General features: G+C 37.9%; 1 protein-coding gene across 1 annotated transcript; it reads right to left on the bottom strand.

Annotated features, from left to right (window-relative positions):
• Positions 1-506: 506 nt before the first annotated feature.
• Positions 507-1,766, bottom strand: GPR63 (G protein-coupled receptor 63). Its single transcript, XM_010006317.1, has one exon. It carries the CDS (start codon positions 1,764-1,766, stop codon positions 507-509), a length of 1,260 nt encoding a protein of 419 aa, XP_010004619.1.
• Positions 1,767-15,581: the final 13,815 nt, after the last annotated feature.

Genomic DNA, 15,581 nt, shown 5'->3' with positions numbered 1-15,581 from the left:
TTAAAAAAAAGAAAAGTTTTCTAGTGTCACTATGAAAACTTCCAAAATATTGTTACAATTAAATAGAAGTCATCTAATGAGACTTTTTGGCTCTAATATATTGGCAGACAGCAGCAACATTTTTCAGAAAAATTACACCAACTAAATATACTGTACCTTAGCAGCATAAAAAGTCCCCACAATTAGATGCAATTGCAGGCCTAGTAAGCATAAACCTGACAAAACATTAGAAATGTGTTTTTTGTTTAAAAGAATGGATTTCCATGGAATCCTAGAGGTAACATTTGTTATTTTGTTTACATTGTATTCTGGGTAGTAAACCCAACTATAACCAATCACTTTCCCTCCCTCTATCTTTCCTCCCAAAATTGCACAGAGTACTGGAAAATGTTATCAAGTTCTAAGGTATGGCCACACTAAAGAAGCCATATTAAATAAAACTAAATTCAACCTTAAGTCAACAAATAATCCCAGAAAACAACAATCACTGTCAAACAACCACAGCCTCAAACTACAGACCGATGTTCCCCACACACATAGATGGCGCTGGGTCGAATACGCCGCCTTGTATGGCCAGGAAGCTGTGGCAGAAACTTGAAGTATTTGGGCATCAAGTCCAAGCATGCATCGTGAAACTTCTTAATCCTCCAGTAGTAAATCAGTGGGTTCAGTGCAGACTTGAGGTAGCAGAGCCAAAGGAGCCAAGTGCTTATCTCAAAAAAGTTGTGCTTGTAGTAGAAGTGGCTGTTGAATGTGGCAATAAGGCTGTAAGTGGTGAAGGGCGCCCAACAGACTATGAAGACAAGGAACAAAATCAAGATGGTTGTGAAGGCACGAGTTTTAAAGCTCATATCAATATTCATCTGAAAAGGTCTCTGTAAGCTCATGAGACCAAGTTTGCTGGCCTGGCTGAGGCATATGCTATCAGGGTGGCTATGGATACGAACTGCATTGTGGCGGACAGTGTTGAGTATGCCCATAAAAGAATACAGCATTACCAGGAATGGAATAAAAAAAGAAATTAGCATGATAACTATCACGTAGGCTCGGTAACCTGGGCTTGTAGAGTAGCCAAAAACACACTGAGGTGCTCTTGAGGGTATCTGCAGATTAGGATTCCCTACTGATAACGGAAAAGCAACAACAAAGGATGCCGCCCAGGATATCACAATGAGAATCTTTGCACGGTGAGGATTCAGTTTATCTTGCCTCTGAACTATGATAAGAAATCGGTCGATACTAATAATAAGAAGAATGGCTACCCCCTCTATGACAAAAAGCCAGAAGAACATGGCAGAGACTCTGCAAAATATATCCCCGAAAATCCACTGAGTGGTAATGATTGTTATCAGAGCAAAAGGCATGTTCAGCACTGCCAGCAGCATGTCTGCAAAAGCCAGGCTTGCTAAGAGGATGTTAATTGCAGATCTCATAGCTGCCTTCTGGTACACCATGAGGCAGACAACAAAGTTTCCAAGGAAAGAAACCACTAGGATAAATATCATAGCGACAGAAAGAATGATCTGGAGTGGCAAACTCAAGCTCTTGAAAACTTCTTGAGATGGTAGGACAGCTGTAGTGTTTACCAGAACAGTACTTCTCTCAGTGGTGAGCACGGCACCTGAACTGTATCTCAATGGCTGTGTTGTGCCACTGCGAAGCAAGAACTGGGGAGTGGTAAAATTCATGTAGGCATTTTCATAAACAATAAAAGTAGCATTTGAGGTCCCAGAGTGGGCCAGCGTCAACATTGCTGAGAAAACCATTGCTTCAGGAGAAATGAAAGCACAACCAAAGGTCTACAAGGCATTTCCTGTCGTTCGGGCAGTATCTTATTCCTGGTCATTTAACAAATCAAAATTCAATGTCTGAAAGCATCAAAGTTCTTAAATTCATGTCAGTATTTCCATCTGAAAAAGAAGACAGACATTAAAAAAATAAAGTAAGACTCTCTGAAAGCAATGGGAACCAAACAATTGCTCCACTTTCCTTAATGACAAAAGGATCTGTAAACATGTATATGTTTACGCTTCAGGTTGACAAAATTTACTTAAGCACCAGTCACAGGAGTCTTGTGATATTTGGTCTTTTTCTAATAGATCCTGCTCATGTAGTCTTGACAAGACTGTACAATACTCTCAACTCACCAAGCCTTTTTCTACTATAGCCAGGACTGGAAAACTTTTGTATTTGAAAATAAACTTTTCTGATTTACAGTGAATAAATCAAATGGGTATCTTATAATTTTTAAACTAACTTCATGATTTTGTTTTTAAACTGCCTACAGCTGAAAAATTTAGTAACATTTCCACATAGCTCAAACAGTATCAGTGTCACCTATATGCCTATCTGCCAGGAACTGAAAAGCCTACATGTCTGAGTTATCCTACATAATACAGAACCCTTGGTTCCACAATAGTTACTTGCAGTAGGTGCCCCAAAAACATGTAAAACATCCTAACCTCTTATCAAGTATTAAATAACTTGTCCACAGGACTGAAGTATTTCTAAACTTGTTTCATTTAGTGATTGATTCATACCAATGTGCAGGAAACTAACTCTTCTTCAGTCCTTATAACCCTTCCCCCTGCAGCAAGCTTTCCTGCTTCACTGCTCTAGACATGTCTTTGTTAATTCATCTTGATATCTCACATTAATTATGTGCACCCTCTTTCTCCCTGTAATTTCATAGTTAGACATTCTACTGAACTCCCTTCCCCATCAATACATGATACAGACAAAAATGCAAAGGAGCTGAGAGTTGTCTCCTCTTTTCAGTGCTAGTTCTTCATAGAGTTCCCGCCCCTCTATCTTGGGCTACTAAAAGTTCTTAGAGTACTCTGGCATCTGATCAAGCTGTAAACCTGATGGATTCTATGCCCTTTTACAAAACAGATCACCATAGCTAGAAACAAAGCAGAATTCACTTCATTCATTCTGGAGGACTGAAACAGTCACTTCAGACTGTTCTCCTTTTTTTAGTCAGAAGAGGGATACATGCATCTTCAGAGGGCAGCCTACCTCCTTCAGCTTTGCAGTGCTAGTTCTTCATAGAGTTCCCGCCCCTCTATCTTGGGCTACTAAAAGTTCTTAGAGTACTCTGGCATCTGATCAAGCTGTAAACCTGATGGATTCTATGCCCTTTTACAAAACAGATCACCATAGCTAGAAACAAAGCAGAATTCACTTCATTCATTCTGGAGGACTGAAACAGTCACTTCAGACTGTTCTCCTTTTTTTAGTTAGAAGAGGGATACATGCATCTTCAGAGGGCAGCCTATCTCCTTCAGCTTTGCACATGGTGACAAGCTCATGCTACTAACTCAAGAAGGTTATGTTTGGTAACACAAACCCTGCCCACAGTATCTATGCAGATTCTCTTTGATAACAACACCAGGCAAAAATGAGGGGAGGAAGGAATGCTTTTACAAATGTACACATGAACTACACACTTTGTGGAGGATCCAAAGTTGGATAATACTTCACCAACAAAGAAATGAACTGTAAGACAACAAACTCTAACCCGTGTCTCCAATTTGGACTTCTACCAATCCAAATGCAAGCCTGCTCAGGCTGCTGCCAAGGACTCAACAAGGAACAACAGCACTATGACCTGCTCCTCTGATTCCATAGCAAAGCTATTCCATTCCTATCTGCAAGTTCAATATAGGTAGATGATTTCCAGGGCCAGATCACTTTCAGCACTTTTTAAAGAGATATTATTAACCTCTCTATGTCCTTTCATTTTCAATGCTATAATGAAGGGATATTATTATAGATATCCTAATTTTGTTGAGTCATAGAAATTCCACTTTCTAGATGTCTTTCTGCTTCATTGGGAGGGAATGTCATAGTTTTCTATTTTATCCTATTATATATTTCAAAGATTGCTAAACTCAGCAAGAGTATTCTAAGCTATGTACACTGGCATTTTGCAAAAATGCCAAACTCTTAACTTGTTATTGATTTTCCTTTTCTCTTCATTCTCTTCCTTTAATTTTTATTTTACAGTAAATCTCCTAGAGAAAGCCTTGACATTAATTACAGGCTAAAGCATATATAGTAGCCAAAAATATTCTTTGTTCTTTATAAATCTTTCCTTTACTAGTCGTCTTTAACATATTTGTTAGACTAAAATATGTCACCAACAGTGGAAAGGTTAACACAGTTTTCCAGGATAAATAAGCAAAGATTTTTAGCAATGAACATGAAAATCTTACCCAAAGTTCCACTGAGGTTTATGACCCCACAAGCCAAGAACACTGAAGAGGGAAGGAAGCTGTAGTGTTCTGCAGGGACTGTAAAAGAGAATAAAATCAACAAATAACTCTGGATTTAAAATCATGGAGGAGAGGAAATTAGATCTCCAGGGCAGTATTTTTTAGAGCTCTGTAAGCAATAAGCCAGCAAAGGTAACTTTTGCATTTCTGATTGTTTGGACAAGGTCTCGCCACCAAAGTTCTAAAATAAACCAATCTGCTATTAGATAAATGCAAAGCCCTCTCACAGACAATAATCAGTTTCAAATAGGAAATTAAAGAAGGAGCAGTTAGTTTTGCAGTGAAGAAAAGTCACCAGAATGATCCTACAAAGAAAATCCATAATGGGGTTTAAGCTCTTCAATGGGGAAAAAGAGGCAAATGTGAAACCATAACATTTGCTGATGATGAACATGAACTGTTTCTCAGAGCAATTTAATAAAAACAAAGGTCAGCTATAAAGAGGAACTGAGAGATCTTATGACAGTCAGCGACAACCTAATAGACTGCCAGATTAAATTCAGTGTTTCTAAAATTAAAACTATGCATGTATAGAAAAAAAAAATTATCTGCACAGTAAGAGATGCTCAACTAACAATTACCACCCAGAAGAAAAACAGATCTTCAGGTTTCAGTGGTCTGCTCTATGAAAATATCAGCCAAGCATTCAGAATTGTTAGCAAAGAAACAGAGTAAAGCAGGAGCTATCTACACAGACTGCATATTTATATACACTACCTACTACAATACACATCCATGGCACCTCTTATCTTCAGTACTATGTTCAGTTCTGCTCCACCTGATCTCCATTCAAAAGTGACTGAAAAAAGGTATCATAGAGGTCTAGAAAATTATTAGTGGCACAGCAAATGTGAATGGTTTCATCTCTTGGAATACAAGAAAAGTCAAAGGAACCACAGAATCACAGCGTGGTTGAGGCTGAGAGAGATCTCTCTCTGGAGGCCATCTTGTTCAAACTCTGCTCAAGAAGGGCCACCTAGAGTCAGCTACCCAGAACCATGTCCACATCACTTTTGAGTATCTCAAAGAATGGAGACTTCACAACCTCTGTGGGCAAACCAGTGCTCAGTCACCTTCACAGTGGAAAAAAATGTCTCCTAGTGTTCAGAGGGACCCTCATGTGTTTCAGTTTGTGCCCACTGCCTCTGATCCTGTCACCAAGCACCACTGAAAAGAGCCTGTCCCCGCTCCTCTTTGCACTCTCCCTACAGGTATTTATATACATTGGTAAGATTCCCCTGAGCCTTCTCTTCTTCAGACTGAACTGTTCTACCACTCTCAGCCTTTCCTCAAGGGAGAGATGCTCCACTCTTCATCCTCTTATAGCCCTTCACTAGACTCTCTCCAGCTTCTCCATGTTTCTCAAACTGAGGTGTCCAGAGCTGGAAATTATTATTTCACAATTAATTGTGAAAATACATGCTACATGATGCTGTGGATACCATAGAGCTTCTGTGGATTTAGAAGGCAATTTAGGATATACTTCAGATTATCTTTATACATATGTCCATGTCAGGAAGAGGTGAATCACTCTCATGAAGCACCTATCTGCCTCTGCTGAGTGCAAAGGGCACACAGCCATCTGATTTGAACTGACATATTAATCACTAACTTTAAGTATACACAACAGTTTTTCCTCACTTAGGTAAAGTTTATGCTCTTCAAACATGTTTACACCACACAACTTTACACTATTAAATATGAAGTTCAACAGAGCCTCAGATGATGTATCATAAAATCTGTAAAGAGAAAAAAACACAACTGCAAATGTTCTAAGGGAAAGAATCAAAGTTTCAGATAATACTGCTTTATCACAAATTCACCTTCTGAACAGCAGAAATCAAAGAAAAGGAATAGGAACAGTGTTCTGCATTGTTATTTAGTCAAAAAGATTGTGCTACCCTGCATTTCTCAAGCCAGTAACATCCAGCATAATGCAGCATACAGCAAACAATAAAGTACTCACAGGTGTCTATAATTTTTCCTAATAAACCCCAAAACTGTCACTGAGAAAAATAATCTCGTGTACACTCTCTCACCATCCAAGCTCTCTAAGCAAATAGCTACCTCATATTTTGTGCCTTCTGCCCTCAGCTTGTATGCTTTTCTGTACAGTGTTAAGAGAAGAGGAGGTGGAGAATGATCTCATACATGCTGCTGCCTGGACATAGCCAGGTGCTTCAAGCGGGAAGCAAGTGTTAAGCCATTTGGCTGTTGGGTAAGTCATCAGCCACTTCTTTCCAAGAAGGACAAAGGAACGAGCAGTGATCATCTGGTACAAAGATTATGCTTAACCTAATAAGAGGACTGCAAGCTTTGGAACCCAGGTAGGAATAAAATCTTGAGTGTTTCTCCTGTTCTTTGCTGCTTCCTGAATCATGGTTACCAGGCAGCACCCTTTTCTGTGCTGTTTGCACACTGTCTCTGCACTGCATCCTGAATCTGCATGCTCAAATGTGTTTTGGCGTTACACTTCACTAACCTGCAGGCAAGTTAGTTGTGCTCTTTCCTGGCTATCATCCTTCATAAAAGAGCTTGGCATTCTAGCCAATAAATTCAAGAGAATCCCTTCTGCAGCAGTCAGATTTTTATTTTTATTTTTTTTTGGGGGGGGGGAGTTTGGGAGGGGTGCTGGTGTTGTTTTGGGGTTATTTTCAGCTACTTAAAGAGCTTCTACTATAAGCATCCACATGATTATTAAACAGGTACCTCCATCTCTCCTCCTGCTTTTCCAAATTCCCAAAAACAACGCAGGGATAGAAATATAAGCTGAACAAAAGGGCCCATAAGATAACTTCACAGCAATTTCATTTCACTCCTCACTAGCTCTTTGAGAAAGACAGATCCTGTGATTTCAAAGATAGGCATTGCTGAAAGGTAATCACACAGCTTGCATAAGAGAATAATACTTTGGCAGTTTAAATAGGTAATCTTATTGATGATCAAAGTACTCATGCAAAAGGCAGATACCTTTTTGTCACAGCATTTTCACTTTTGGAACATGTCCTCTCACTGATTCTTTTCAGATGCAAAAAAGCTTCACACAATCACTTTTTTCCATTTCAGTGCTGAAAATTACTGGGTATGCACATTTTCTCTCAAGCAAGGTTCTCACTCCTATGCAACTTTCTTTTTATGGAATATAATAGACAATTATTTCAATGAAGTACACACTTAAAGCTAAATACCACACAAATTTCATTCATCAAATACCATTATTGCTAGAACTATGGTGCCTGTTTTTAACAGCTTTTGAAGCTGAAAGGTTTCTGTTCAAAATTTTGATAGCTTGCTCAACCAGAAATAAAAGATTATATCTTATATGCAAAGCCTACATCAGTCAAAACCATTAACTCCAACACAGGCAAAAAGGGAACAAAACACTACTGTAATAACAGTTACGTTTCATACAGATCAGAACATGCTATTGGCAACTGCCCAAACAGTTAATGATTTATTAACTTTATCTGTTCAAAATAAGCCTATTTTCAGTACTGTCCAGCACCAATGTTTGGTCCAACACACAGAAATCATTCTTCTTCTGAAACCTGAAGCTGGCAATGCCTGGTACAGTGATCCTGTTTCTTGGGGATGTTTCAAGTGTTGACAAGTGGGAAGCTTCTGCATGCTTCATAGCTACTATTTTGAAGGCAAACTTTGGCAAAACCTATTTTTGCAATGTAAGAAACAGTAAAAACCTGAAATATTCTTATGGAGAAAAGGATAAAGTCAACAACAAACAGGAAGGTCAGATTTTGTTTTCAAAAAAATGTATGTTTTGATAGAAAATACTCAAGTATGTGCTCTCTAACATCCCATTATTGCACAAAGAAGCCTGGGACACGCTACTCTCTCAATAAGAATTGGGCTTTGTTTCCTCTGCCATTAAGCAGGGTCAGGAATGGAACCTTTTCTGCTAAAACCAGTGCAAAGAGTGAGTCAGAGTACAAATCAGCAGGGACAATGTTCTTACTCACCTAATTATTCCTCTGAAAACAAACTAGTGGTTTTCAGTTTTAATACCTATTTACATATCCTAAATTGAAACTAATCAACTACACTGCACGAGTAGATGACCCATAAAACCATTCACGAGAAGCATTAGTTTAATTTAGGGCATTTTCCTTTTTTCCACTCTATATACTGTGGCAATTTCCATAGGAAAGTATTGTGGGAAACAGCCACTTCTGCTTTGAGTCATTAAGTGCAACTAATTTCCCTCTTGAGGATATTTCTTTCTGTCCTTAATTCAGAGAACCATTAGCTGTCAAGAAATGTCAGCCATGGGAATTGTTATTACTATTCTAAACCACAAATATGCAAAATTTAAAGAATAATTCTAGTTTCTTGGCTCTTGGGAAAAAACACATTCCCAATTTGGGGATCATCTGAAAGTTCTAGGTTTGTTTCTGGTACTGTCATGATATCCCCCCTTCTAACATTCCAGCTAGTTTAGTGGTCACATTAATCATTACTTGAAGAGCTATCAGAATACTGTAGTACCTACAAGAACAGTAAACACTGAAAATATTATTGAAAACATATTCCTTTAATTCAGAGTCTCTGCCTAGTTATTAACATACAACTGACAGGTTGGAAGCTTCCTAAATGCTTAGCTTCCTAAATTTTAAGTGGACCTTTGGATTATACAAGTAATCACTACATGTCAATTTAGCAAATTAAAAAACAAACAAACAAAACAAACAGAAAACATATAAGCTTACCAATCCAGATGGGCTCCCCTGAAGAGCAGGAATCATAAGTCATCTTGTGGTGTTCTCTTCAGCAAAGTACTCCCTTTCCAAATAAACTATCAAAACAAAAGAAAACAAAACTTCAGTGATTTATTTACACACAAGGTAGGACAAGATCTGAACAGCAGAAGACTGATTACAAAAAAACTTTTATTTTAAATGGGAGAGGTAGAATGTGTGCCTCCTGACAAAAGGCAGACCAAATCCCCTTTCTTGCAGAAGGTACAGACCTTAGGCAGGACTAAGGCATCTAAGTTTCATTAAGCCAAATATATCCTTAGCTAGCTGCCCCAAGTCTTACTGGATTATTAAAATACATCATTAGTCTTAAACATCAGGATCTTGAGACCCTCAAGGCCTCTCAGAAAAAAATGTCATTTATATCCACAGGGTGCTACTGAACATCATGAAGAACTGAACAAACATTTCCCCAAGCAGCAAAGATACCAGCATAACAGCATCAGAAAAATAGAAGGCATGAAAACTGGTCTAGAGAGGAAGAATAAACCATGAAAGTTTCAACACAGGATCTCAGCACATCCTTTCAAGCTCTCATACCAATCAAACATCAGCACAAAGTTATTATGCCTCAAGTAGTTGAAATAATTTCTGTAAACTGAGCCTGACACAGCTAAAAAGCTACATACTCCATCATGACATACCTGTTGTTAACTGAGAACATCAATTTTCAATATAGCTTTTCCACATACTCTCAGAAAGAAGACAAAACATTTCAGTGAGGCTTGAAAGCTGAGTTTGTCACACTGAAAAATCCCAGTGACCTGATTTATATATACTCTTTATACATAAAAGACAAAAGAATAAAGATGTGGGATGCAGGCACTTTGACCTGTTGATTTTGAAAAGGCTACACAACTTTTAATTTCTGCCAGAAGCAGCTTTTAGAACATCCGTAAGTCACCTCCATGCTGGAGCAAAAGATAGCAGGATCCTTCAGGAACAAGTTCATAAATAAATGCTGTACACAGCAGCAGAAGGACAAAAGCAGCTAATGACTTTACAATTACTTCCTACAAGGGAAGCAGTAACAACAAACCTTAAGACCACTCAATCTCCCCGTTCCTCCGACTATCTGAGGGTTGATTTTCTGCATCTGCAACCAACTTAAGACAGATTTCAAACATGCAAAACATAAGGCCTCATTTGCCAGACTGGTGACTGCTGAGAAATCTGCCTTCTGCAGAACAAAGCCATGATTCAGCCACAACAGCAGTTACTGTCTGAAAGATTTTCCTGACAATCTATTATACAAATTATTTTCCATTAGCATAAAAGTTTGATCTTCACATTTATTCCATAAAACATGGTGGGAAGGAAAAATACAAGTCTCAAATTTAGCTACATATATTAAGAGATAAAATGTAGCCACTAGATTATTATAGACTTGGTTTAATCCCTCTTTAGTGAGATAAGTATTATAAACTGTTATTCTTCTTTCTTACGCTTTCTGAAGTTTCAAAAGAAAAGGTTTCCCAGTAGGAAGAAGACTCTGCCAGGAATTTTGATAGATTAAATACAGTAGAAACCTGTCAGATCTTCCCACCAGACATGTATATTCTCTGACATAAGAACCATTTCTTCTACTTATGTGTTTACAAAAAGTATTACTAACTCATATTAAATGTAGCTTTAAAACAATTTAGAAAAGCATCCAAAACACCACCATAAACTGGAAAGTTCTTCCACTTCAAACCTTCAAGAAGGAAAAAACTAAGAACAACTTTTTCAAAGTAAATTTGGAAAATTTTACTAAACTTCAGTACCTTGAAGAGCTTGCTCTTAACTGACAGTGCAATGAAATATGAGTGCAAGGATTCCTGAACCTGCAAAATTACAACCTTGATGATATCACCATTTAGAGCTGGCAGAGCTACTGAAAGGGTAGTCCTGGCCTCTTCCTCATTCACTTACTCATTCTTGAACCTAGCTTCCCAGTCCTGAAGCAGAAGAATTGATCTGGACTAAGACAGAATATAATAAGGAAATTTAAAAGCTTCACTTCTCTGACCTGAAGCTGGGAGATGTCAGGGTAGGGAGATCAAGGCAGAAGTAGATCTGGCTTCTATATGCAGGTATTTACATTCAAGACAGTGCTGTGCCATAAGCAGAAACGGTAAAAGAATTGTAACTACTGATGATCTTAAATGAATTTGCATCTTATTAGGTCTATTTTGATTCCTCAAATCAGGAACTGGCATTTCCAAAGAACTGGAATAGCAGAACTAAAATCACAGGGATCTTAAACACCATTGAACTTAAAACCATTTCCCACAAGTATTCAGGTTATGTTAAAGATTTAGCAACACGCTACGGAAGGTCTCAATACTATTATGAAATGTTTCCAATACATCATTGCTTTTCAAATTAGTCATAACCTTCAGTACTTTACTGACAGCTGTGCACCATCTAGTTGCACCTAGTCCATGGTCATTGTTTAGTAAGTTATCTTAATTTTTTCTTGGGATATTAAGTCAAACCACAGACAAAAATAAACTGAAATTCTGAAAGCTTCCTTTCTTCCCCAAAGGTCAGTCTATCAGAAGATAACAGGCAAGTGAAAAAGTCTGCTTCAAGTCAGCAAGCTTTGACAGAGTTGTCCTAAAGCTATTTGTCTTTTCAACTAGAACAATTGTTCTAAAATAATTCCTCAATGGAAGACTGAGTTCTGCACAGATGCTTCACCTTCATATAACACAGAGACCTAAACACTCCTAATATTACATCACTCTTACCTTCTTTATAGTGTCCCAGTACACCCAACATACACTATTGCACTGCTTTCTGCTAAAAACAGGGAAACATGAGGTTTTTTGTTTGTCAGTAGCTTTGCCAACAGCTGTTAGTGTACTAACTTCTAATAAAACACTAGGGCTTATAAAATTGGTAACTCCATCATTGACAGCATTCTACAAAATTGAAGGAATTTATAAAGCAGTCTCTCCCAGAAAAAAATTTGTCTGTTTTTTAAAACAACATTACTTTTAAAAATTCATCTGTTTATAAAGAGATGATGGGATGCTAATGGAAGTGATTACAATTACTGCATTTTTTGTGTTTTCACACTGTGCTGCCCACAATGGGTTCCTGGGATTTGGTTTAGTTTCCAGAACAAAGGAATCAGCCCTGATTCTGCTTTTCCCATAGAGATTCAGCTCATGCTACAGCCAAATTCTGCTGCTGCCCCAGAGTCTTGCTGCTGTAATACAGATGTCACGGATCTTTCTTCTTGGCACTTGGTTCACAGAGAAGAGGTGATGGTAGTAAGTTAAATGAGGTGACTGGATTTCAGCAACAGAAATGCTGCTGCTTGCAGCATCCTGCTCTAAGAGTACAAAGGCTACAAGGGTAAGATTTAGCTGAGAACAAAACATAGTCTTTGTTTACATGCATATTTATGTTCTGCACTTTCCTTTTTATGCATATACATGTGTGCATGTATGTGTTTGTTGTGTTTTCAATACTTACTAGCATCTCTATTTCATAAAAAAAACCACCCAAATGCTTAATGCAACAAAAGTTGCAAAAGTTGTTTGTGTTGCTTTGATTTTTTTCCCAGATTCACTCTATGTCATTAGTCTAAATTAGCCTATTAAAAATCAGTTATATGTTACAATAGTAACTTATTTTTCATAACATAGTAATAGAGACGCAATAAATGAAAGATTTCTTAATAGTTATCTGTGTCACCTAATTGCTTTAAGAGCTTCAGAGTTATTTTTGTCTCATGTCAGCCAACTGGAATTCAAGATAGCAATTGTTTCTGAGAAACAATCCTAGTTAGAAATCTGTTTATAGTAGAGATTAAAAAAGACAGTTAAATTGAGAGCTCCCATTTGGACAACCTTCATCCCTGAGATGACATACTACAGACATTTAGACTCCATGCACTAACAATTCCTGTACAGATGTGGCTTGAAACATGCATCACAAACAGCTAAAAAATTTATTACATTTACAAGCCAGAAATATTTAATGAGTCAATCTGGTGATTTTTACAGCACACTGTTTTGTTTTAATGTAATAATAAAAGAGATCACTATTTCGTTTTTTTTCCATGTTTTTGTTTGTTTGTTTTAATAACAATGCAAAGCAAACAAACATGCTTATCAACTGAAAGAGTCAAATCCTTTGTAGGACCAATCTTTTTTTAAGTACCTTATAATTCCCTGTTACAAATAACTTAATAGTTAATTGCAGTGATTTTGCAATACTCAGTGCTTTTGTGCTACTCAGGAACTGCTAAACTAAGAGGTGGCCGAATCAAATGTCTCACATGAACAGAATTACAGCAGTTCCCACTTCACAAACCTCAGGTTTAAGAAAGGCTTGTTTTCACAGAAAAGCTCCTTCAGTAATAAAAGCGGGGGATTTTCACACTTTTAAAAAAATAATAAATCTTTATCTTAAAAAAAATATAAAAGCATTTAAACAACTGCAACCAATCACCTCAATACACAACAGCATTGCACCTTCTCCCCCACAAACAAACCAAACCAAACCCAACTAAAAAAATTCCAAACCCAGAAGTAGTTATTACACCTCACTCATGTGGTCTTCCACTTTAGTAGCTCAAGATCGTATTTCCCTACTTAACCAACAACTGGTAAAAAGTATGCTCAACTGACTCATTTTGCAAATAATACTGACACATTTCTTAATTTACAGAGAAGTTTAATTGGTCTCAATTTCAATACGAAACTGATTGTGAAAAAATGCTAATGAAATTTATCATCTTGCATACAGGATAACTCTAAATAGAATAACGTAACGTATAATTTGGATTTAATTGCTACTACTCAGCAATCACTGAAAAATGTCAACCAAAAGCACTGAAACAGACAACAGTAACAACCAAAAGCTATGGGCTAATTTATACAGAAACAAGTTCTAATGACATCCACCATAAGTGATCAGAAAATTAAACCCTTGCCTCTCTGCTCTCTATAAATCTCTTCATAATTCTCGAGATAATGTTCATGTTAAAAGTAACACTTAGCACAGACATCAAAAAGAATACATACAAAATCAGAAGTGATGTCCCTTCTGTATTTCCAAGAGAAAAGGGAAAAAATACATTTTAAACTGCTGGGGAAGACGTGCAGGTCATTTTAAAAAATTCTGTATTAGGATGTCAAAAAAAAAAAAGTTTCTGCCTTTCTCTGGCATCAATTTAATTACTTTTGTCTAATCTCCTGATTATTTTATCTTTATTTCAATCAAAACCATTTTCCTACTCCAGATGTAATAGTCAGGCTTCTGTTAGCAGCTCCTTTACACTGACAGAGCTGCCTGAAAATGACTTCTATAGATTTTTTTTAGCCTATCAAATCATTATTGTTTTTTTCATTGAAAATCTTGTTGAGTTTACCATATTTCTACAAAATCTCTCCAATAAAAGCAAAAATTGTTTGTTTGTACACTGTTATTTTGTTTAAACAAACAAACAAGATTAACATGATTTATTCTAGCACACCTGACCACAGTAAGGTACATTTACTTTAGTTCCCTCAAAATACTTCTCATCTAGTTTCCACCAAGAGTCCAAGAGCCACAATTAGTCCTTCAGAACATGTTCAACTAGCTTGCTGACTTCTTTTTACTATCTTTTTCCTATGGGCATTTTGTAGCAAAAGATAATCTGGTCCACAGCAATGCTGCTCTTTGTTGCCAGCTTTCTCACAGGTCCTACAGATCCTTCCAACACACAACCGGCAGAAGATGAGAAAAAGACTTTCGGGAAAGAGGCAAGGTATTCCCCAGGGGGCAAACAGCTACCACAGCCATTAATCTGGCTCAATCCTAAATCTGTCAGCAAAGGGGTAATTAAAGAGGAAAAGTCTCTACTGTTTCCAGTGGTAAGCCATTCATAGAGTCATAGAATGGTTAAGGTTGGAAGAGACCTCAAAGATCATCAGGTTCCAACCCCCCTGCTATGAGCAGGGACATCTCACACTAGACCAAGCTGTACAAACCCCATCCAACCTGGCCTTCAACACCTCCTGGGAGGGGAAATCCACAACCTCCCTAGGCAACATATTCCAGCACCTTACTACTCTCATGGTGAATGATGTCTTCTTGATGTCTAACCTAAATCTCCCCTCTTTCAGATTAAAACCATTACCACTTGTCCTATCACTACAATATCTGGTTAAAAGTTTTTCTCCTTTCCTGTAGCCCCTTCAGGTACTAGAAGGCCACTATAAGTTTTTCCCAGTCTTCTCTTCTCCAGGCTCAACTGCCCCAACTCTCTCAGCCTGACTTCATAGCAGAGCTGCTCCAGCCCCCTGATTATCTTTGTTACCCCTTCTCTGCACCCTCTCCAACAGCTTCATGCCTTTTCTGTGCTGAGGGCTCCAGCACTGTATGCAGTACTCCAGGTGGGGTCTCACCAGAGCAGAGGGGCAGAATCACCTCCCTGGCCCTGCTGGCCACACTTCTTTTGATGCAGCCCAGGACATGGTTGTCCCTCTGGTCTCCAGCACACACTGTTGGCTCACACTGAGCTTCTCATCAACTACCACCCCCT

Source organism: Chaetura pelagica, unplaced genomic scaffold, assembly GCF_000747805.2.
Source record: "Chaetura pelagica isolate M959 unplaced genomic scaffold, ChaPel_1.0 scaffold399, whole genome shotgun sequence".
NCBI lineage: Eukaryota > Metazoa > Chordata > Aves > Apodiformes > Apodidae > Chaetura > Chaetura pelagica.
This window is presented reverse-complemented; position numbering and strand designations above follow the sequence as displayed.

Bases quoted from the DNA above. Each gene is read 5' to 3' on its own strand.
- GPR63 (XM_010006317.1), bottom strand. From the start codon at position 1,766: ATGGTTTTCTCAGCAATGTTGACGCTGGCCCACTCTGGGACCTCAAAT.